The sequence below is a fragment of the Thamnophis elegans genome, chromosome 3, assembly GCF_009769535.1.
Source record: "Thamnophis elegans isolate rThaEle1 chromosome 3, rThaEle1.pri, whole genome shotgun sequence".
Taxonomy (NCBI): domain Eukaryota; kingdom Metazoa; phylum Chordata; class Lepidosauria; order Squamata; family Colubridae; genus Thamnophis; species Thamnophis elegans.
In genome coordinates this window covers 76,144,926-76,168,692 of record NC_045543.1, presented here as the reverse complement: position 1 = coordinate 76,168,692, position 23,767 = coordinate 76,144,926, and the positions used below count along the sequence as shown (strand labels likewise).

The window sequence follows — 23,767 nt, the reverse complement described above, 5'->3', positions numbered from 1 at the left end:
TCCCTTCACTGATAACAGATTCTTGAATACAGCCTTGCTTTGCTAGTAAAGCATGGCTTTTGCTGGAGTTAGGTGATAACTGAAAAGTGCTCTGTGAAGTTAACTACAGGTAGTCCTTGACTTACGACCACAATTGGGCCCAACATTTCCATTGCTAAGCAAGACAGTTGTCAAGTGAGTTCCCCCCCCCCATTTATGACCTCTTTTGTTAAGTGAATCACTGCAGTTCTTAGGTTAGTTACATGGTTGTTCAATGAATCCAGTTTCCCCATTCCCCATTGACTTTGCTTGTCAGAAGGTTGTGAAAGGCGATCACATAACCCTGGGACAATACAACGCCAAAGATCTGAATTTTGATCATGGGACCACAGGGATGCTGCAGCGGTTGTAAGTGTGAAAAATGGTCATAAGTCACTTTTTCAGTGCTGTCGTTACTTTGAACTGTTACTAAATAAATGGTTATAAGTCGAGCACTACCTGTAATTTCTTTTGGTCCCTTGGGTATCTTAAAAAAGATTGACTGTTGTAACAAGATAAAACACAATTTTTACCAGCATGGTAGTGATTATTACATATAAAAATTAAACCTAAGTGGGACCTTCATTCCCAGATTCATCCAGACAACACAATACAACCATTGCTGTAAATGCTGGAAACTGGACCATTCACATGGAGGATAGTAAGATTGGGGAAGGGTAACTTTTTTAAAAAAAAAATTCTGGTTAGTAATGCTTGTCTCTGGAGTCCTCTGTAGTTCAAAACACAGATTATTGTTGATATTGCTGCCAAAATATAGCTCATTACATACAGGTGTTTGCTTATAATAAATGATTGGGGAAGAGAAATGGAAGAATGTTAGGGCATGTATTTAAAATATCAATAACTCGGCCTTCCCTTGTCACTTCCAGAAGCGTGGGGGTTATAACTCTCATAGATCCTAGCCAGCATTAAAAAAAAGATAAAATTATGTACTTTCAGAAAATATTGCTGTTATGGCATATTAAGGTCAATTTCATTTCCTACTAATGCTGACTGGGTTTTTTGATTTCTTTGATGTTTTCATGCACATTTTGGTCTGATTTTAATACTATTTTATGCTTGCTTATTTGTATCAGTGTGTTTTAAGTATTGTAATTTACTATAAATCTTCATGATGGAGCAAGCCAAAGCAGCAAATTGCTGAAGCGTTATTTGAGGCAGGAATGAGACTGGAGGAACGCAGGATGTAAATCCAAGAAACAATAAGAATTTTTTTAAAAATTATTTTTCTTTTACAGCCTATTGATGGTCTGCATGAAAAAGGGATAGTTGAAGACCTACACAACAGTTCCATGAAGGCTGCAAACATGCGACCACCTCTTCCTGGCATGGGACCACCTCAGAGTCCAATGGATCAACACAGTCAAGGTTTATAGTTTTGTCCTATTTTAGATTATTCTAAAAATTGTGAAATTATATATCTTTTTTGTCATGAGAACTGATGGCTTTTAAGCCTTGTTGCGTTTGTAGTACAGATAAACCTTTAAAGGTATAAATCATATCTGGTAGAGAATGTTTGTTTGAAGCGATAAGTTCAAAGTGATGCAGAAAATGAAAAATTGAGACTTTTGTTTTTCTTAGGTATTCATCAATGTCAAGTACTTTGTTGATTCACTCATTGCTTTGAATAAGGAAAGCCACAAGCTTATGTTGGAGTAAGTTTGGCTATGGCTGCCGGCTTGATTGGAAAATTGGAAATTATATTAATAGCACTAGCATTTAGGCTGATATACTGCCCCGTATTGCTTTACAGAAGCAGTCCCCAACTTTTGGGGCTGGGCAGCCCAGCGGGGGAAGAGGGGAACCAGGCTGCATGAGCAGCTCAATTTGCTCAAGTTGAGTTGTGCACAAATGTGCGCAGGCTCACCACTCGCGCAAATAAAGCTGCACGCTGGCCCACCATGTTCCGGTTCCAAATAGGCCACCACCCGGTAGTGGGCTGCAACCCAGGAGTTGGGGACCTCTGCTTTACAGCCCTCTCTAAAGCAGTTTACAATGTCAGTATATGGTCCCCAACAATCTAAATCCTCATTTTATTGACCGCAGAAGGATGGAAGGTTAAGTCAATCTTGAGTCCCATCAGGATCAAACTCCAGCATGTGGACTGTTTGCCTGCAATACTGCACTAGCCATTGTTCCAGCAGGTCTCATTCTATCTGAGAACAGTGGTTTTTGTTTTGTTGTGTTTTGGTGTTCTGCATGTGACTGAGTTTGACTTGAAGGACACTTTATCTTTTATCAAAATACTACTATCCACAAATACTTGTATCTAATAATAATAACAAGAAAAAGGCAAAGATAGTACCAAAAGTAATAGATGCCTTGGATGAAATGCCAAAACAATGTCATTTGAACACTATCGGCATTGACAAATTTATCTTCAGTCAATTGCAAAAGGCAGCTTTACTCAGAGCAGCTTACATTCTGCAAGCATACCTTGTAACACCATCAAACAACAACATTTGCATATCCCAGGTTGTCGGGAAGGACTCAGTAGATGGATAAAAATGCCAAATCCAGTCAACATCTCGCTGACTCTGCAGTCAATCATAATAAAACCAACCATTGTAGTTGAACATGTATACTTTTCCACTTTGACAGGTGAATACAATATCAACAATATTAAAAGAAAATGAATTATATACAAATGCATTTTAAAAAGGAAATTTAAAAGACAATTACACATATAAGCCAAACTCAGTTGCCAAGATGGAAAGATAACAATGTACAACTTCCTTGAAGGGGGGGGGGATATGAAATGTAAGAATTAGAAATACGATTTCAGTTATTATATGCTCTAGGTCTGGAGTGTATATTTTTTCTTTTATCCTCATCCATATCCTTCAGCATAACTGTCTTCTTTGGCATCTCTCAGTCCCAGCAGCAAAAGCTTTGAGATCAATCCTGCATGTCAGAGAAAAATTCATCTCCTTTCCACAGTCCCTTCGTAAAGAAGCTGAAACACACACGCGTGCACGCACACACACACACCTCCCCTGAGACTTAAGGAACAGGACAGAAGCTCTTCCCGGTCCTGGGCTTCTCTCAAATTAGTTCTGAAAGGGATTGAAGCAAGGCCTGAGCTGTAGCTCCCTGTGCTCACCTTCTCAACTTACCAAGGGTGATTTTGGAGTCATATTTATAGTTAACAATCTGAACTCTGCCAAAAGTATATTATAAGACTGCCATGGGTTCTTTCCAGTTTGGATTTAGTATAAATACTGCATCATATCACCTGGGTAATCCTTAGAGATAAAGCTTTGGAGACTGACTTTACTGTGAGATTCAGCTGGGTTAGGATGCATTTTTTATGGAGGGTAGGAAATGAAACTTGGCCAATTTAAAAATGCTAAAATTATCAGTAATAATAAAATACTTAATGATTTCCAGACAAAAGGTTATTTGTCCCCCTATGTCCCACTCCCCATTTCTGGAGATTAAAAAAAGTAAAGAAGTTACTTTGAAATTTTTCATATTCCAGCATCAAAGTGAAAAATATAGAGGAAAAAAACTTACCTTTGTTTTTATCCTTGCTGGCTTTCTAAAAACACAATACTATTGATGCTCAGGCTTGGTTTTGACCCCATCTAAAATTCGAACCTAAGCTTTCAGTATATATTCATTACTCATGTGCCTTGGTTTTTAAGGAGGACAATTTTCATCTACTTCTCACTTCTAGCATTTTTATTTTTATAATTTTTTAAAATTTATTTAAATAAGTCATATGGCTGCCAATCTCACAAGACTGACCCTGGGTGGCGTACAGTGCTTAAAATCTAACAACTGAAACCAATATTCAATAACCTGTGGCGCTTGGAGTAAATAACATCTTCCAATCATAAAATACATCAACAACAGAATTCCAGTGCCTCATTAAGGATCATGTATTTGGCTGATTTCAGTCATACAGATGGACTTTGCACAGATCTGGGCCACAATTTTTTTTTTGTTAGCTTGGTAGAAGCTGGTTCTTATTTACTTTATAATCTGCATTCCTGTGGGTAGTGGGAGGACATTTTTCAGTGAATAACTCCCAAGCTTTGTCATTCCTTCTTTGTACTGAATCAAATGGTACAATGTAATACTAAATATTCAGGGATGTTTAAGCTGTGTTGATTATTTGGAAATAAAATTAACACCAAGATGAATAGATTTTAGCAATTGACACACATAACTTTCCTTAGATTCTTCAGGGATGTAGTTTATCATGACCTGGTATATTGATGGTGCCAAGGGGAGGATGAAGACAGTAAACAGCTCTGCTCAAATGAACGGGGAGAATAAGAAGTGCACTTCCTAAGGAAACCGTTATCTCCATAGCCAACTAATGATGGTGTAATTAAATACCATTACTGTTATTTGGTCCTGAATGCTAATTAAGTGTTGTTATTTCTGGCAAGTTGAAACTATGGTTGAGTCTGTCCATATGTTTTGGGATTAAGGATGTTTCATCATGTCTTCATAAATGCACTCTGCTACATAGTTTCAAAGTAGTGCAAGATCAGAAGATATGGAGAGACCTGGCCCATAGAATCACTGAGTTGGACACAACTGAATGCATTACATCATCAACATCATCACCTAGTTTCAACTTGGAAAATGAGCATCCAGACCAAGCTAAATCCAAACATGCTAGGGAATTCCTGGAAACTTCAGATAAATCAGTCATCGTAGAAATCAATCATGCCATTCAAAAGAGACAATTAAAAAACTAAGAAGGAAATAAAAAAGGGCCAGAACACATCCTCTCCACCAAACAACACCCAGAAAAGCAGGAATCAACACCAAACAAACAAGCAGAAAGCAATTCATTTATTCATTCATTCTGTTTATGTGTCCTAAAAAAGAAAGTACCAAGGAGAAAACCACATCCTTATCAATACTGGCAGGGCATGTTATTGTATATGAACGGGACGAAAATTCCACACTCATTAGCATTTATGATTTTACCTACTGTAGTTAGGCAAAGAAATGTTTGCAAGCAAACAACCAAATTCAGAGTACCAAGGACAATTCAATCCTAAACTACTTATATTTTTTTCTATTATAATTTTATTGTTTTTTTTTCCTAACTAAAAATTATTTTCCCAGCTCTATTTCAGAGAGAGTTGTTTTTGCAAATTAAGTAATTTATTACAATTATTATTAGATCAATGTTTGGCATTATAATTTGTCATTTATTTAGGAAATGGGGAGTAATTTGGTTACTGTTTAGTGGTGCTGTAATAACGGAAATACTTTCCATAATTGGGTATGTGCAAATTATAGTTCACCAAATATAATATAAATGATATAAATCATTTGTGGCTTATTCAAGTGCCTGGTTTTGTGTTTGTCTCTTTAGAAACTTAGATGCGGATATATCAGGCATATGGCAGTTTGAAGGGCATAGTTAGGGGCCTTTGTTTTCTCTCCTCAAAGCAATGATGCAGGTGTTAACTTATCTAAAAGAGGAGTGGCTTTGGCGGACTTAAAAATGCATTTCAAACTAGATATGCAACCTTTTCCCCAGTTCCTTTCTTTGGGCCATATGTTAATAATGCTGCCTGCCTTTTCCAAAGCTTCATGGCGCAACCCCCCCAGTCAGTGCCTCTGCAGATGTTTGTTTTCAGATGCTTATGGAAGACAAGGAAGGCCTCTGAAAGGTCAATTTTTCTTGTAGCACCATATGCTGCCTGGTTAAGCTTCAGAACAGAAGGTTAGTATAAAATAATCTCTGGCAATTTTAAAAAGCAAATGAGCACTTACAGGACCACATCCTTCATGGCCCTTTCCCCAAGGAATTCATAGTTGAAACCATTCATTTGCAATGCACTTTGGATATTTATATAATATTCACAAATGTTCCATGATTTAAACAGCTGTCTAGCATTCCAGAAGCTCCACAGAACAAGGTGACAGACATTTATTTTAAAATATGACAACGTTGCTGGGTTCCATAAGGAGATTTCTATGACTTGCTGTTTTTTTATTCCCCCCCCCCCTTACAACCCCCTTGATTATTTATCTGACTGTTGTAATGCTTCTTTTTGGTCTTCTCAAGAAAAACAACAACAAATGGGAGTGACTTTGAGACTGGTAGATTAGTTGCAATCACATATATAGTCACAGCAAATAAAAATCCCATAACCTTTGACATACAGTTACCCTCGGATGCACATTGATTGTTTGGAGTTGTGCAGAGTGGAATGGTATCGCAGGTCTAATAATTGTGCAGTACAATTGCCGTAGTACAAGCAACACAAGTCAGTGTGGTCCAGAAGCAGAAAATCCAAATGACTTATTAATATGGGATACAATTCATCAGGAATTTCTCCTCTTCACAGCTCGTTGTGATAAGTTATCTCACTTCTTCCCACAATCTGAGAAAAGCTCAGCTTGTTTTTAGAGTGATTCAAATTTATTTTACTTTCATCTTTCTTAGTAGAGCTATTTTTGGTGATGTGCTGGATGTGTGAAAAATGGGGGAGAATAGACCGAATTTGACATACTTGCTATCTGCATGCCCTACCTCCCTTTCCAAAAGTGAAAGTGTTTGGAGAATTAAGGCTGGTGATTGAAGAGGAGTTTTGGATTAATCTTCAGGAATTTAGAATTAAGTATTTCACTTATCGTTAGAAATTTGAGCAATACTTTGCTTGGACTCTGATTTACTTTTGGATGCTATTTGGAACCCTGACATAGGCATCATGACCACCTATCTCCCCATCCAAAATCATGAGCTGAGCAATATCGCCAGTTGTTATTTATGGGGATTATGTGAAAGCAAACTGATTTTGAGTTATTGAGACTGTTTCAAAGGCCTAGTTGGCAGACCTTTTCCAATAGATTGCAATGTCTGGTGCTGCATTGTCTAATTCTACTACTTTTAATGACATCTTGAAACCCACTATGGCAGACTCTTTTGCACGAGCGGTGGTGCCGCAGTGTTAGAATGGAGTATTGCAGGCTAATTCTGTTGACTGCCAGCAGTTCGATCCGCACTGGCTCAAGGTTGACTCAGCCTTCCATCCTTCTAGGTTGGTAAAATGAAGAGCCAGATTGTTGTGGGCAATATGCTGATTCTATAAACCGCTTAGAGAGGGCTATAAAGCACTACGAAGTGGTATATAAGTCTAAGTGCTATCGCTTTTCTAAAATAGAAGTTAATTATGCTATTTAGACAACTTAAAGTATGAGTGTTTCTTGCAGTTATTATGAAAAGATATCCATATCAAAATCTTTGTTGCCTTCAGTTATGTAATAGAGCATTTTAAGTACGAGGAGTATTGTGACAATTCTCTGAAGGTGTGACATTATTAGATTAAACATTGCAGAATAGAAGTTGCAGGATTTTTGGTCAGCTGTTTTTCAATCTTCCTCCCTTCTGTTCTGTCTGAATTAATTATTTCTTAAAAGATTAAATACATATGGTACATGCATAGGCCTGATTAAATTTATAGTGCTTCCTCAGAAAGCTCGAATAGTTAAAAATGTAAAATGAGTGCAATTGAATGTATATTTTTTTACTAATTAACATTATTATTTTATATATTTAATTTTACCTTTGCACTGCTTTAGCAATAATGTTTTTCATATATTAAAAGATTGCTGGTTTAGTACTGTATTAATTCCAGCTTGTGCTCAGAGGATTGCTGTTTAGAAGCAATTACCAGTAAACTGTAAGGAATTTTGGCAACTTACTGTGCTTAGGAAGGAAAGGAGTAACAGAGGGATCTGAATTACAGTCTGTGGTGATTCTGAATGAAAATAAATGTGGAAGAGAATTTATAAAAATGTCAGGTAGTAATTGTCTAATACCAGGTCTTAAGACTCCAGGACAAAAGTGAACATTTAAAATCATCATTGCCCAATTTGATGTCCTCTGGGTTGGCTGGGTATTTATAGACTTGAATTCCATTGCCCATAGAAGCCACTGGTTAAAAGAAAGCTAATGAAGATTACTGCAATTGTAGGAGTAGAACTTGTATCCATTGTAGAATAGATGCATGGGTGGATTATTGAACTTTCTGGAAGTTCAAAACATAGCCTATAAAGTGATTGGGTTAAATGTTTGCGGATTAAATATTAAAATATTGTATTTTGTTTTGGTGTCTATGTTGCTATATAACTCATAATTTACTCTGTTCAGTAGAAAGAATTACATTTATACAATATATGCCTATTGTAGATAATTGCTTGCATGGCTGAAGAACTAAACAGTTTGTCACAGTTGCCAATGTTTGCACATTGATAACAACTTTATGGCTTGCATAACACTGGTGCATGTAAAAGTTCTGTTCATTTCAATGCAACATGTATGCCTGATTAAAGGACTGTGCTATGTGTGGTCATAATTTCTGAGGCATAGAAAGAAGAGTGTCACATTATTTCCTCCCATTGAGATTCAGTTGGAAATGTCACCCTTACAGATATAACTAGTTTGATTTTGTTTCAGGATGTACAGTATATCCTGCCTTTTTTATATGACCTTTTAAGATTAATTACTAAATAAAACCAAATGAAAAACCTACCAAATCAAATAAAAAACACTTTTAATGCTGCTTGCATTAAGGTCTAATTACCCATCTAAGGAACATAACATATTCAAGCTTATCATATATGTGCACACTTTAACAAGTAGTTAGTTAGTAGAGATCACTCTACTATTCATCAAGTGAATAATAAATAGGGAAGAGGTTTTGATGTCCTGTGAAACTTAACAATTATAACTGTACGTAACTGAAATTTCAAACTAAACACACAACACACACACACACACACACACACACACACACACACACACACTTCTCTCATGCACCACTGACTAACCGAAGCTGGAGTCACCCAAAGTACAGACTGGACATCAAAGACCCTTTCAGAAATACAAAAATAGCAATGTCTTCCATAACATAACTATAGCATGCGAGCTAGAGTCTTAAATATGGTGCAAACAGAATGGACAAAGGGAGATTCACGAGCCACCAAGTTTGGAAATGATTGATTACACAAAAATTGAAGCTGCAGGTGATTTAGAGAATTTTGTCTCTGAGAAAACCAAAGCTCAAAAACAAGAAAATAAGGGAAATAACCAGAACATAAATCTTAAAATAAGGGAATTCTTGACAGTGAGTGATAGTCAAAAATGTTCTAGGTATGGAAAATGACAAATACATGTTGTAAATATTATGGACTGTATCTGAGCTTGAGGGGAGCGGAACAAACCCCCCAACAAACAGACTGTATAAAGCCCTCTAAGAAATGGAGCCTGGGACGTGTGAAGAGCAGTGAATGACCCAATTTGAAACCAGAGCTGTCTGGAAGCTGGTCACTGCATGAAAACTGCACATGATGCAAGACATAGGGATCTCAGTAATAACAGCAGCAACTCATGAGACACAGCTGAGGTAGAAAAATAATGCACTGCTATAAAAAGCAGGAGACACAGGAAGCTGACTGGAGGAAAACAACCCATGTACACATATCTACCCGTCAGATCAGTTTGGCGAGGATTCAGTGGGTCGGTGAGTGAAAGTGGATCTGCATGAATGTACTTAAGCAAAACCTGGCTACATGGTGCTCAATAAAACTGGGATCCTTTGTAAAGCCATTTGCTAACTTACTTCAATCTGAGATTATTATCTCTCCAAATGATATGTGAGTCTGGTACCCAGATAAAATGCCAGACTGCTGCCTTGAGCTAATAAAATAAACCTCAAGACACCCGTTCCTAGCCATTCACGAGCCTTGCACAACAGTGTTTGATGAGAACTGATTATCTCCACTCAAACAGTGAATGTTTACAGTGTGAGTGAAATGATGCAACATACCTTATCCCAGAGCAGGCAACTATGGCCCTTTTATGACCTGTGGACTTCAACTCCCAGAATTCCCGAATCAGCCATGCTGGCTCAGGAATTCTGGGAGTTGAAGTCCAAAGGTCATAAAGGGCCCATAATTGCCCAACCCTGCCTTGCTCCCAAAAAAACATCCACCGATCGGTTTATTCTGCTAGGCTCCAGCTTCACCTCTCAGTCACTGCTTGAAATGTTATTGCAAGATGCATTTTTTAAAATTTATTTTTAATCCCACCTTGGTTACTTTTATAAATAACCCAAGAGACATACTCACTGCCCCTTCCTCCTCCTATTTTTCCCACAACAACAATCCCTTGAGGTGAGTTGGGCTGAGGACAGAGCAACTAAAGTTACCCAACTGGTTTTCACGCCTAAAGCGAAATTAGAACTCATAGTCTCCCGGTTTCTAGCCTTGATCAAACAGATGCAAGAACAAAAAAAGTCTATTACAGAAAATGGTAGGCTGTACTCAGCTGTGCATATCCAGCGGCAGAACAATGTGGGCAAAGGTCTCACTTCCTCCGCATGTATCTGCCTCAGTTTCCAATAATTCCTGTTCTACCTCAACTTTCCCATATTGTAGAATTTTCCAATCAGCCAGTCCATAATTTTCTTCAAGAAAATTTCCACTTAAGCCATTTTAGTCTAGAATTCCAAATGAGAACTTGAAAAACAATTGCCATGTTTGTCTCCTGTGGTTGTTGCAAAGTGAAGAGACATTCTATTGTTTTGACCACTCTTTGGTTTAATAGGGTTTTTTTTAAATTCGCAATAAGAGCTTAGTTTAAATGTGCCTAAATGAAGTGTGCCTAATAGCTTCTTTTTTCCCTTGCGAATTAGGAGTCTTTTGGAAGAATATATTTGCATGCAAAAGTATGATTATTGCAGTACTCGGTTGTTAATTAGTTGGAAACCAAACAATCATAAATTTTCTGGTTCTTTTGTTTTTGTGTACAGGCTATATGTCTCCGCATCCGTCTCCCCTGGGAGCACCTGAGCATGTGTCTAGCCCAATGTCCGGAGGAGGTCCAACTCCACCCCAAATGCAACCGAGTCAGCCAGGACCCATGATGCCTGGAGACCCACAAGTGATGAGCCAACCCAGTAGAGGCCCTTCACCTTTCAGTCCTGTCCAGTTGCATCAGCTCCGAGCTCAGATTTTAGCATACAAAATGCTGGCTAGAGGACAGCAAATCCCTGAAAACATTCAGCTTGCTGTACAAGGAAAAAGGTCACTGCCTGGGATTCAGCAGCAACAGGCTCTTTACAAATCATCTGGTAAAATAGCTACCTTCAGTATTATAATACCTATGCAAGGCTGAGGACAAAATTGTGTCCTTTCCTCTATTATGTGTAAATCGGAATTCAAAGAGTGATTTGTGAGGAAAGGAGTAAAAGGGAGTCCTGTTGTTTTTTTGGTTTTTTTGTTTTTTTGCTTCAGTGCATAGGTGTGTGCAGAAGCAGTGTGGATGAGTAGTACAGACAACAGGCATTTTGGGATCCTGAGTAATTTGAGCCCTAGAAAAGCCAACTTCTATGGGGTGGTGGTGGAATATGCATTTCCTGTAATGTCCTGGTGAGAGATTTTCTATGCGTTTACCTCAGAGCAGAGAAAGAAGGAAAGAGAGCTCTATTGAATTCCATAGGGATCCCTGAAGTGAAATAAAGAGTCTGCCCTCAAATAAAAATTGTCTATTTCCTGTATGCATTTAATTTTAGTATGAACTACTAGGTAAATGGAGCAAAAAAAAAAGGAGGAAGGGGCATCACTACATTTTGATTTCAAAACATCTACTGAAATGTAAACTTTAAATGTTTAATTAACAACACACGCCTCACCCCCCCCACACACACACACACATACATACACACACTATTCATATGAAGGAATTTCCCAAAAGTCACCCTAAGGCACAGAAGCTGTTTGCATAAAAGTTCTCGGTATCTTCTGATAAGAGATCATGTGCATTCTTCCTTGCAGGAGTGGTTCCCATGCCTGGACACGGAGTTGCTTCAGGAATGCCAGGACATACAGCTGCCATGGCTCCAAAAACTTGGCCAGAAGGTAAAACTGCAGTACCATAACCCAAAGCTACCAGCAGTTCATGTGCAGTTAACCATGATAGTTGTGATCTGAGAAGAGGAGGGGAAAGAAAAAGCAAAAAAGATCTTTTCAAATCCTTCCTTTCTAAATTGTCTTAATGGCACATCTTCACAATAATAGATAGTTTTCTCCTCAGATATAAGAGAAGATATAAGAGAACAGAGATAACCATGATACGTTTTAGTGCTCCTTTCCCCTTTTTTTCTCCTCCCAAAGTTCCTTTTGTGAAGTATCTCCAGCAGACAAAAGTTTAATGGGTGATTATTAAAGAGGGATCCAAGCTAGAACTAAGGAGAAATGTTCTGACATGGGTGATTATTAAAGAGGGATCCAAGCTAGAACTAAGGAGAAATGTTCTGACATGGGAAGAATTAATCAGTGAGATGGTTTACCTCGAGAGGTTGTGGATGCCCCATCACTGGAGGTTATCAAGAAGAGACTGGATAGGTATTTGTCCAGAATAGCTGGTTGAGCGGGGACTTGGACTAGGAAACCTCCAAGGTCCCTTCCAATCCTTTTATTCAATGTTTTATGCTATGCCCACATGGGAAATGAGGTTTAATGATAGTTCTAGTGGAAAAGAACAAGCTTTCATTTCAAGGAGTCATCACAATATTCTGCTTCTGAGATTCTGATCTAAGATTTTGATAAGACTTTAAAGTGTCAATAATCTCTGAAAAATATTTTTCTTATATTTTCTTCTTCCTAGCTTGGTTTTAGTTAGCTTCCAGTTATCTACTGTTGCCTTACTTTTTAGAATATGAAAGACACTTCACTGCTTTCTAGCTGAATAACATTTAGAAAAATCACACTTGCTCGGCTTCTGGAATCTCAGGCAAAAATATTTGCATTGTCTATCAGAGGTGTGACTAGCAGATAGAAAGTTTCAAAGCCTATTCACCTTTTTCTAATACATTTCCAGGTTCTTGACTGAAAGATAATTTAATTGTCTGCAATGAATAGAAGCTGTTCATCCCGCTTTTGTTGGTTTGCATCTGAAATCCCTTTAACATGATTCCTTTGACACCCCCCCCCTTATAATGCAGTTTTATAAACATCATTACAGGAATAATTAAGAAACCAAAAACATAACTTGAGAATCAGAGCAAATTGAAAGTAATTAATGTGATCACAGATTAGGGCAGAGATGTTACTTTCATGTGGGATGTTTATTTTAGGTATAAAATTAAACAGAAAAAAACCCTAAAACATTATGTTATTCATGTTTCTGTTAGTATGTACATGTGAATGCCTATAAATACTGTAGAAGTTTCAAAGTTAATATCATTTGATCTAGATCAGGAGTGTCAAGCTCAATTGCATCACAGGCCATATCGTGATTTTTTTTGCCCTTGTGGAGCCAGGGTGGGCTTGGCCTACCAGTATTTCTTCTATCTCACTTTTTATTTTCCAGGGCAAGGAGTGGATATGAATGTCTCAAGTACACCCCAAAAGTTGGCTGTTCCTCCTCCAAGTGGAAGACCATCACCTGCCCCTGCTGCTACCCAGCCCACAGCTGTAATGCCAGGTCCTTCTGTACCACAGCCTGCAGCTGGTCAGCCTTCGCCTATTGTTCAGCTGCAGCAAAAACAGAACCGTATCAGCCCCATCCAAAAGCCTCAGGGGCTGGATCCTGTTGAAATTCTTCAGGAACGGGAATATAGGTAATAGCCAAAGTGGAGTGTTTCAGATTAGCTTGATTTGTGAGATGATTCTTGTCATTTCAAAATTTTAAAACAAACTTCATAGCAATTATTTTATTTTTTTGGAAAAGGACTGAAAATCAGCTGGGAAGTAGGGCTGGGAAATTAAGGGCATGGGAAGGCTGAATCAAATTTTTAATCCCTAACCTTTGGCATCCTATTGTAAACCTTTCAGAACTAGAGAAAAATTTATGGACATAACCACAAACGATTGCTAAAGGAAATTCTTCAAATCCTGGAAGAAAATAGGCTAGACCTAACAATTACCAGTCAATTTGGGATTGGAGTTTGGATTTAAATAGAAATCTTCAAAATTCTGAAATTTTTTTTTAAAACCAGGTTTAAGTAAAATCAATTACTGTGAAAATGTGTTCGGAAATCATAAAATTGTGCTATTCTATTTTTTCTATTGCAATCAATTTTCATGAGTTGGGCACATTAGAATGACAGAATGCAGCATAAAAAAAAGTATTTACCGTATTTTTCGGAGTATAAGACACACCAAGATTTTGAAGAAGCAAATTTAAAATAAGTTTTTGCACTCTGCAGACCTCCCAAAAACGGCCTGGTTTTCGTGAAAATAGGCCTGGGTCCGTCCCCCCCCCCAAAAGGGCATGCATAGCCTTTCAGAGGCTTATAGAGTGCTCCTGGGGGCTGTGGGGGCAAAATTGAGCAAAAAACGGTCTATTTTCCACTCATTTCTGCCCTCCCCAGCCCCTAGGAGCACTCTGGAAACCTCCTAAAGGCTGTGCGTGGCCATTTTGGTGAAGGGGTGGGGTTTCGGGAGGCAAAAAATGCTGTATTCAGTATATAAGATGCACCCAGATTTTCAGATTCTTTTTTGAGGGAAAAAGGTGCATCTTATACTCTGAAAAATACGGTATATGTGTATTTGGAAGGATTAATAGACAAAAAAATAGATCTCTCTACATGAGAGTACTCATTTTCCTTTTATATAAAATAACTTCTATCTATTCAGTAGTCTAATAAAGGAGATTCTTCATCCGTTTTCAAGATCAAAATTCGTTTGCCATCCAGTTTATGTAATTTATAATTTTCCTAAATGACATAGCCCATTGATTGGGCATCTGTTTCCTTTTATTTTTTTCTTTAGTCCAAGCCAGCTTTTTTGGTCTGGGTGGCTCAAAGGTTGTGCAGATTTGATTTATGTGCATGAATAAATATTTCCATTTCCCTCTATCTTTTCACTTCATTTCCTTAAATCTCTGAGTATGTATACAATATATGTGTGTTCGTGATTCAGTAGAAGGCCTTTTTTACTTTCCAAGCTTTATACTGAAAACAATTTTACTCTAAAGCAAAATAATAATAATAATAATAATAATAATAATAATAATAATAATAATAATAATAATTCTGGAACTTTGTATTTTAGTAATGGGAGAAAGGAACTACATTTAAGTCAAATTAAAATTGGAATAAGTATCAATAAGAAGTATCTCTTGTTAATTCATTTGATTTTGTTTGGGCAAGCTTTAATGTTTTAAGAATGTCTTAAAATCATATAGACGAAAGGAGCCATTTGTCCTATTGAATCCAACTCCTTATTCAGTGGGGGAATCCAAACTAAAGTATTCCAGATACCTTCTAGTTACAGGCATGCAATGAACCAAGGCCATTGCTTCTCTGGATACAGTAATTGGTTCAACTATGAAAGTACTCATAACTGTCAGAAAGTTTTCTTTCTAACCCATCATTAGAATCCTCTTTCCTATAACTTTAAATCCATTATTCCCTATCCTGTACTTCTGAACAAGAGAGAATAGGTCTTGACCTTCTTCAAGTGTAACATTCTTTCAGGAATTTGAAGAATGCTATCATATCGCCCCCAACTCAGATTTTGCCCCAGAGCTAAATATAGCCAGCTCCTTCAGTCTTTTTTCACAGAATTTAATTTCTAGTCTCTGATCATCCTTGCTGCCATTCTCTATGTCTAATTCGAATAATTGTATTCTACTTTCTGTTCATCCTTCTTAAGTCTGATGAAAACAGAAAAATGAAGAAAAATAAGTTCTCATGTTCTAAAAGTTATCCTGTGTATTTGATGTTGCTTAATATTTCAAATGCTTTTTTGCAGCCATTTCCCGCAGGTCAAAGTGCAGTATGATGTGTCTGTCAAATTCATTATGCTTAACATACAGTGTCTTCTTAAGTGTTATCCCTTTATGGGAAGAGCAACAGATATTGTGAAAGAAATACATATAAAGCCTTCACATATTTAACATGTTGATAACAACTCGATTTACTTTGCAGTTTAAAGCTGAGCCAGTTTAATAAATTTATGCACAAATTCTTAAAAAGCCCTCCTAACACTTAACAAAACAAAGTACTTGTTCTTCTCTAATCTTAATGAATTCCTCTGAACTGAATAATGTACAGTGTAATTTAATGTCATTCCACTATGAGCAAAGCTTCTTTTCTCCTTACTACTCATTAAAAAATTGCATATGTTATTGTCCTGAAATGATGAGCAGAATGGATTATATCAAATGGGTCTTTTTAATTGCCTCTCCGTGCTCCTTGGGTTATCATTCTGCAGTTGTGGCACCTACTCTGGAATCCAATAACATCTGTAGTTGCGCACAGTTGGTTCAAGGGGATGGTGCCCTTTTGCAAGAAGATCTTTATCATCCCTTTAAGAATTCTCATTCTGCTTAGAAAAAGACAAATAACGACACTGGAGATTAATTAAACAAATTTTGGACAGGGTTAGCTTAAATCCCCAAAGCCCTTTAACTGGCGACTTCAGAAAACTGCTTTCCTCTTTGTGTCTCAATTTTAGGACTTAATGGCTTTTAATATTTCCCCCATAAGATAAAAATAGCCTTTCCCCCCATCTGTTTTAAAGATTAGGCAGTGAAGATTATTTAAGTATTTGATACCTACATTTTTGGACAAAGTAGATTGTCATAAAGTATTCCAAGATGCCACATAAATTATAATTCTGTGTCTGATACAATGCTATAGTAATTAAATAAAAGCAACTCTGAGCCTCTTCCTTTTAAATGTCATAATTTATAATAATGATCATTTTGCTTCTATTTATTTTTATTTTGGAAATGCTAAATAAGGACTACAGATTTTAAACTTGATTTCAATTTAATGGCAATGGTGATATTTTGGTATTGTTGGTAGCTTCTTCCAATGCATATACTTGAGCTTAAATATATTCTTTATATTTATAGCAGCTATTAAGACAAATGAGCCATTGTGGCTGCAACACCATTTTAACGGCCTAGAAATTACCGTATTTTTCAGAGTATAAGACGCACCTTTTTTCCTCAAAAAAGAGGCCGAAAATCTGGGTGTGTCTTATACATCAAATACAGCCATTTTTTTGCCTCCCGAAGCCCCGCCCCTTCACCAAAATGGCCGTGCATAGCCTTATGAAGGCTTTCAGAGAGCTTCTGGGGACTGGGGAGGGCAGAAATGAGCAAAAAATGGGCCATTCCCCCCCACCCCAAGTCCCCAGCAGCACTCTATAAGCCTCCATAAGGCTATGCAAGCAATTTTTTTTGCTCTTTTTTGGAGGGGCTCACCCCCCAGGAGCACTCTGCAAGCCTCCCCCCTAAGCTATTCATGCCTTTTATTTGGAAAACAAATGGGCCCGTTTTCGTGAAAAACGAGCCGTTTTTCGGAGGTTTGCAGAGTGCAAAAACTTTTCCCCCCTTTTGCAAAGCTCTTTAACTGATAAGAATTACATTGATCAAGTGCTGTGCCAGCAGAAACAAAGTCTTAAGGTTTGTCAGCGATTTCCTTTTCCAGCACATGGATAAATACACCTGGAAACCTCTACCTACCTAACTACTCTCTCTCTCTCTCTCTCCCTACCTACCTACTGTATTTCTCTCTCTCTCTATCCCTCTATCTACCTACCTATCTACTCCTTCTCTCTCCCTACCTATCTACTGTATTTCTCTCTCTCTCTCTCTCCCTCTTTCTATTTCTTTCTCTCTATCCCTCTACCTACCTACCCCCTCTCTCTCCCTACTTATCTACTGTATTTCTCTCTCTCTCTCTTTGTATTTCTTTCCCTCTATCTCTCTACCTACCTACCTACCTACCTACACACACACTCTCTCCCTCCCTCCCTGCTGTATTTCTCTCTCTCTCGCTATCCCTCTACCTACCTACCTACCTACCTACCTACCTACCTACCTACTCTCTATCTCCCTACCTATCTACTGTATTTCTCTATCTCTATTTCTCTCTCTCTCTATCCCTTTACCTACCTACCTACCAAACTACTCTCTCTACTTACCTACCTACCTACTGTATTTCTCTTTCTTTCTCTCCCCCTCGCTATCCCTCTATCTACCTACCTACTTTTTTTTTTTTTTAAAGCCTCTTCAAAACCTTGGTGCGTCTTATACTCCGAAAAATACACTACCCTGAAGGTTGTGTATTTCTTCACTATAACTACTTGTCAATTTTGCCTCTTTGCTGCTAACGCAGTTAAAAGAATCTTTTAGCAAGGATCTTAACCACAGTTGAGGGTAGTTGCTCCCCATTTAATTAGAATCTCAATACACCATTTGAAACAGCTTTCAGATTGTAGACTGAACATTACATTTTGCCAAGAACGATGGTCTTGGACTACTTAACTGCTGTCAAGCATAGCTGAAAAAAAGGACTCTGTGAACAGGGAAAACTTTTTCTGGAGGCTGTATGCTTGGTTTGTCAATGCTAGATAACAGATAAACGTCACTTCATCTGCACTAGCTCGATGTGTTAGAGGTATGTGTCAACTCTGAAGCGAACTTAGCTGAAGCTGTCTTGTGCTGCCTCATAGTTGCCACGAAGCCTGAGAGGGGGAAGGGAGGGGGAAATAGATAGCCCAGATACAATCAAAATAAAGTTTTCCTGTGGGAACTAAAGGCAATGGAACAGGTGGCTGTTGAAGGAGGAAAGGAGCCTGCCACCCATCTTCACTGGACAATGTGACCAGTGACAACTGGGGGGTGGGGCGGTGTTACTCTTTTAATTAGCTGAAAACAATGGGAACTGTTAGATTTGGTTTTCACCGACTGTGCCACAAAACCTCAGAGTTCTGCTTTCAATGGATGCATTACTCAGAACACTATAATTAAACCAACTCTCCCAACTGTCCGCTCCAGCCGGAGCCACTCTCTGGGGTCCTGAGCCCCGGCTGCTCACCTGATCTTTTGAGAGGAGCAGAGAAGACTCAAGGAAGACCTCAGAGTTGGAGAATTGGGGAAAGGGCATGACTTCCCACAGAGAGCTTGCAGACCCCTACAGAGGTCCTGTAGACCACAGTGATGCTGACAGAAACCGCCCTACTGGCGGTGACCCAGCCCAAGATCCGAGCAGAGGCGACAACCACTGGGAACTTGCCAAGGAAGACCTCAGATGCCAGGGCTCCATTCAGTGGGATGTGACTGGTGACACTTGGGAGGGGGGATTTTTACTCTTTTAAGTAGGTAAAAACTGTGGGAACTGTTAGAGTTGGTTTTCACTGGCTGTGCCAATATGATGTATCCAATAAACCTGTTCTTTGAGGAATCCACCTGCCTCGAAGTTCTGCTTTCAATGGGTGCATTATTTGGAACGCTGTCACTGTGGTCATATAGACCAGCTGTTCTAACATTTCTTAATATAAGGTCTTCGTGCAGCAACAAAGGCCAGGAGACTCAGTTTTGAATATCTTCATGTTTACGTCAAACTATGGGTTCCTGCATTTTCATTCTTTGATTATATATATGGATATTACATGTTGCATGGTCCAGTAGCCTTAAAATAGTCATTATGGTACTTGAAAATGTTTTTACATTTTACACATATGTTAAAAAGAGAGCTTTTACAAGTGCTCCAGCCACCACTGTTATAAATATGATATCCTTGTTCCCAGGAATTCTGGCCATTTAGAATGGGCTTGGCTGCATGCCTTGATACTAAAGGAAGGGGGTCAGGGGTATTAGGGGAGGGACATGGGTTTGAAAGAGACACCACCTTAAGTGGTTTGTTATAAGTCTATCTGAGAACTTGTACAGTGTTTAACCAGCATGGGAAGTTTTTTAAAAAATCTGAATGGTTCTCCATTCTTGAATTGGCCAGCTTTGTGGGGCTTGACAACAGTAGCATTTGAAAACTCTTTGCACGAAATGTTTGCGCACCTGTGTGTGTGTGTGTGGGGGGGGGTAATTCAACAGTAAAAAAAACCCTAATACTCAGTTCACTTTATTTGTCTTAAAACACAGGGTCTTCTGAGTTCAAAAAGATGTGCATGCATAAAGCAAACTAGAGAAGCCAAGCGATAGTGAAAGAGACTTGGAACTGACACATTTATTTATTTATTTATGTTAAATTTTCTGTCTTGTGTCCTTATCTATCTAGGCTTCAGGCTCGAATTGCACACAGAATTCAAGAATTAGAAAATTTGCCTGGTTCTTTACCTCCAGATCTGAGGACTAAAGCCACAGTGGAGTTGAAAGCACTTAGGCTACTAAATTTCCAGCGCCAGGTAATGCATTATACTGGGGGGAAAGATATATTTATTTGTGATCAGACACTTAGGGCCTTTATATGTCAGTCATTCTATTTTAAAGCTAAAGAGTAATTGGTGCACCAATGAATTTCATGTGTCTCGTGTGAACTCAACCTATAGAAGAGAAGCACAACAGCTGCAGTTGAGTCATGGTGGTGCAATGGTTAGAATGCACTTTTGCAAGTAACTCTGCCCACAGCCAGGAGTTTGATCCTCAAGGTTGACTCAACCTTCTGTCCTTCCAAGGTTGGTAAACTGAGACCCCAAATTGTTGGGGACATGCTGATGCTGTAAATCGTTCAAAGAGTGCTGTAAAGCACTCTAGAGCGAATATAAATCTAAGTGCTAAGTTTAAGTATGGTATTTATTGCAGCTCCTGTTTTATCTCTTACACAATTCCCTGTCCTGCAAGGTTATAGAAGCAAATGAGTTTTCATTTCCATGGAAGAAAAATGTCCTGAACGTTGCTGATGATCTTGGGGTGGGCTTCCCTCACGATTTGCATGGAACGGATTATGATACCAAAGTATCTCAGCGTACAAAAAGCATTACCATACATAAAAGGATGCAAAAACAAATTCATTGGGCTAAAAGGGAATATAAAACCATATATTATGAAATGTACATGAACATTTGTTAATGTTTGTTATGGTTGTGTGTATCAAACAAAACTTTCACTTTTTAAAAAAAGTTGCAAGCTGATAATGAAACAGGAACCATTTATGGATTGGATACCAAGCAACAGATTTATCATCAGAAGTTTACAGAATCTCCCTTGGCCTGAAGTTTTATTTTGTCTTTGTATATATCTGTGCACGCTTGTCTTAACACCAGCAGCACTTTCTATAACATTAGGCACAATTTATTTTACTGTCTAAAATCTTTCATAAAACAGGTTAGGCTTAAGGAGAATGTTCTTTCCAAGTTTATTATTTTTATTTTATCTTTTATTTATTTTAATTATTATATTTTAATGACTTTGCATTCCACCTGCTGTACAATATGGGCCTCAAGCTGAGAATCATTTTATTCACTTTTCTTTTTTCTTTTTACAAAAGCAACCCGATCACAACAAACAACAGTGCAACCAAAACAAAAACAAAAAACAGAACAATAAGTACAGACCTAGTTTATGAAACTAAAATCAGGAAAGAAATTAATTTGACACTGCTGCTCCACTTTTCATTTAAATGCCGGGACTCAATTGATAAAATCTGTTTCCTTTTAAAGTTAAGCACTGCCTAGTTAGATTTTCTCAAATTCAAATTAACTCGCTTTATTTGATCAACAAACTTGTTTTAGAAACTGGAAGTCCCGTCACATTTATATTAGACATCCAGAACAAAATGGAAAGAACACTTTGAAATGCTTTTCTTTCTTTCTTTCTTTTTGTTTTTTTATCAGTGCAATTTCTGCTGAGACCCAATTTCCTTTTAAAATGCTATCTCTTCTGGTTCACAGCTGCGACAAGAAGTAGTGGCATGTATGCGTCGGGACACAACTTTGGAGACTGCTCTGAACTCTAAGGCATACAAACGCAGCAAGCGGCAGACCCTGAGGGAAGCCCGAATGACCGAGAAACTTGAGAAACAACAGAAAATAGAGCAGGAGAGAAAACGTAGACAGAAGCACCAGGTATTTTACCCTTCAGTTACTTTGGGACTGTTCGGTTTGTATGTTTTTCCTCCCTCTACAAGTGGATGAAATAATCTGTCAACGTCCCACTCATTTCTTTTATATCCTGCTAGATATGCTGGCTTGCCTTTCATTATTCCGCAGTCCATTTGTCAGTGAAATGCCCATGCAGAGGTTGGAGGAAGATCCAGCTGCTTCTTTTGTGTCTCGTGTATTAACATAATGAGAAGGAGCCACAATGAATCGGCAGCTCACTACATAAATTGGAAAAAATCTGAAAGAGTTGGAATTTGCTGATGCAGAGGTGTCCACAGGATCCAATGCTTTCATCAAAATGAAACTGTTGTGCCATTGTGAGGCGAGCTCCATCCCATTCATCCATGTGTGTGAGAGCACAATGCACGTACGAAAGGGGCGGAGCTTGCATAGCATTGGCACAACACTGTTTTTGTCATTTTGCCAGTCACCCGCATATGTTGCTGTGTGGAAACTCATTCCTCGTTGTTGAAAAAAATCTATCAGCTTTTTTTGTGAAAGTTCACATTTGTTCCTGCCATCATACTTCACTTACATAAATCATATAAAAAAAATAATCTTCCTTGGATCCAAATGACAGTGTGGGTCATTCTGTGTTTTTTGATTATTGATATGTAACAAACGGATAGATGCAGAAACTCAGTACTTCCGAACCTGGCAGGAAGTGAATATTTGGGCTTTTTAGTCTCTCCCAAATCTACTAGTAAGTATCAGATATTGGATTGGAAAAGTTCTTCAGCACCAAGTTGAGCTTGTCCTGATATAGATTTCAGGAAATGAGGCCACTTTATGCTTCTGGTTCTTTTTGGTGGATTCAATATTTGGAGTCTTTTAATGAGAAATTATAATGTAGAAATATATCCAGTGGAATTAATACTATTTCCATTGATTGGCATGTTAGCAGACATTGCTTGCTAACTTTTTATGACCTTTTTAAAAAATGGAAATATTAGGAACTGAACTTTGTTTTTTTTTACACAAGCGATGTCCTCTTTCTGAAATAATCAATCTATAGTTGATCTCACAAATGCTAAATAGCTTGTGTCCATTAAAAGGTTTTAACAGGGAGATTTCCTCTTCTGCATTTTAGATATATCCGAATTGAACTTTGAGATCCTCATTGAGAACTATAATTCCAGAAACAATGACTAAAAATAGTCCTTAATAATGTTTTTTAGCTGGATTAGAAACTACTTCCTTGGATGCAGCCCTTAGAGAATGGAGGTTCAGATAATCACCAGGCTGGATAAGCTTTGAGCCAAAGAGTCGCAGGAAGTGCTGATTGGTAGATCTGGGGCCACATATGCAGATATTTTCAGATCCACCAGAGCCTCTTCCTTGTCCCACACCAAAGAGAACATCTATCCTCATCATGGTTACAGCCTATTAACTACTATATAGGAAACACCGTATCCAATTGCAGAATATCATAGCTTATAACCTTTGTATTGAAAAAGGTTCAAAAGCCACTGGCCCTTGAAGAAAGAGACTTTTTTTCTTTTTGAAAAGCCCTGTTTCTCACAAGAAATTGTTACCACAGAATCTGCTCAGTACAGAAGCCAGAGGGTCAGATACTTTAGCTTCTGCAGTAAGAAAAATCTGTAGTGTCTCTCCTTTCAAGAAATTGCCTTTCAAGAAACTGGCAGCTGCTGAAATAACTATAAATCAAGAGAGGCAGAAAAATAGGGAGGAAAGGTTGCATTCAGGCTGCCGTAACTGGGCTTCATAAATTCCAGTGCCAGCAAAGAATTCAAGTTTTCTGCATCTCTTTGCTGGCACGTGATGATTATCTGAATTTTTGATAACTCTTTATGGTAATATTAAAAGCCTGCATCAAAACTCTAAAAATTGCCAGGTTTCACCTCTCAATATGTATGTACATATATGC

At 38.1% G+C, this 23,767-nt stretch overlaps 1 protein-coding gene across 5 annotated transcripts in view; it reads left to right on the top strand.

The window, feature by feature from the left end:
- SMARCA2 (SWI/SNF related, matrix associated, actin dependent regulator of chromatin, subfamily a, member 2) overlaps nucleotides 1–23,767 on the top strand; it is a 111,997-nt gene that overhangs the window by 19,952 nt on the left and 68,278 nt on the right. For all 5 annotated transcript variants that reach the window (XM_032214152.1, XM_032214154.1, XM_032214151.1 and 2 more), the window contains exons 3-8: nucleotides 1,278–1,407; nucleotides 10,833–11,153; nucleotides 11,857–11,940; nucleotides 13,394–13,643; nucleotides 20,058–20,184; nucleotides 21,670–21,843. In XM_032214152.1, the coding sequence (XP_032070043.1) occupies nucleotides 1,278–1,407; nucleotides 10,833–11,153; nucleotides 11,857–11,940; nucleotides 13,394–13,643; nucleotides 20,058–20,184; nucleotides 21,670–21,843 (1,086 nt within the window). The remainder of the gene's footprint in view (nucleotides 1–1,277; nucleotides 1,408–10,832; nucleotides 11,154–11,856; nucleotides 11,941–13,393; nucleotides 13,644–20,057; nucleotides 20,185–21,669; nucleotides 21,844–23,767) is intronic.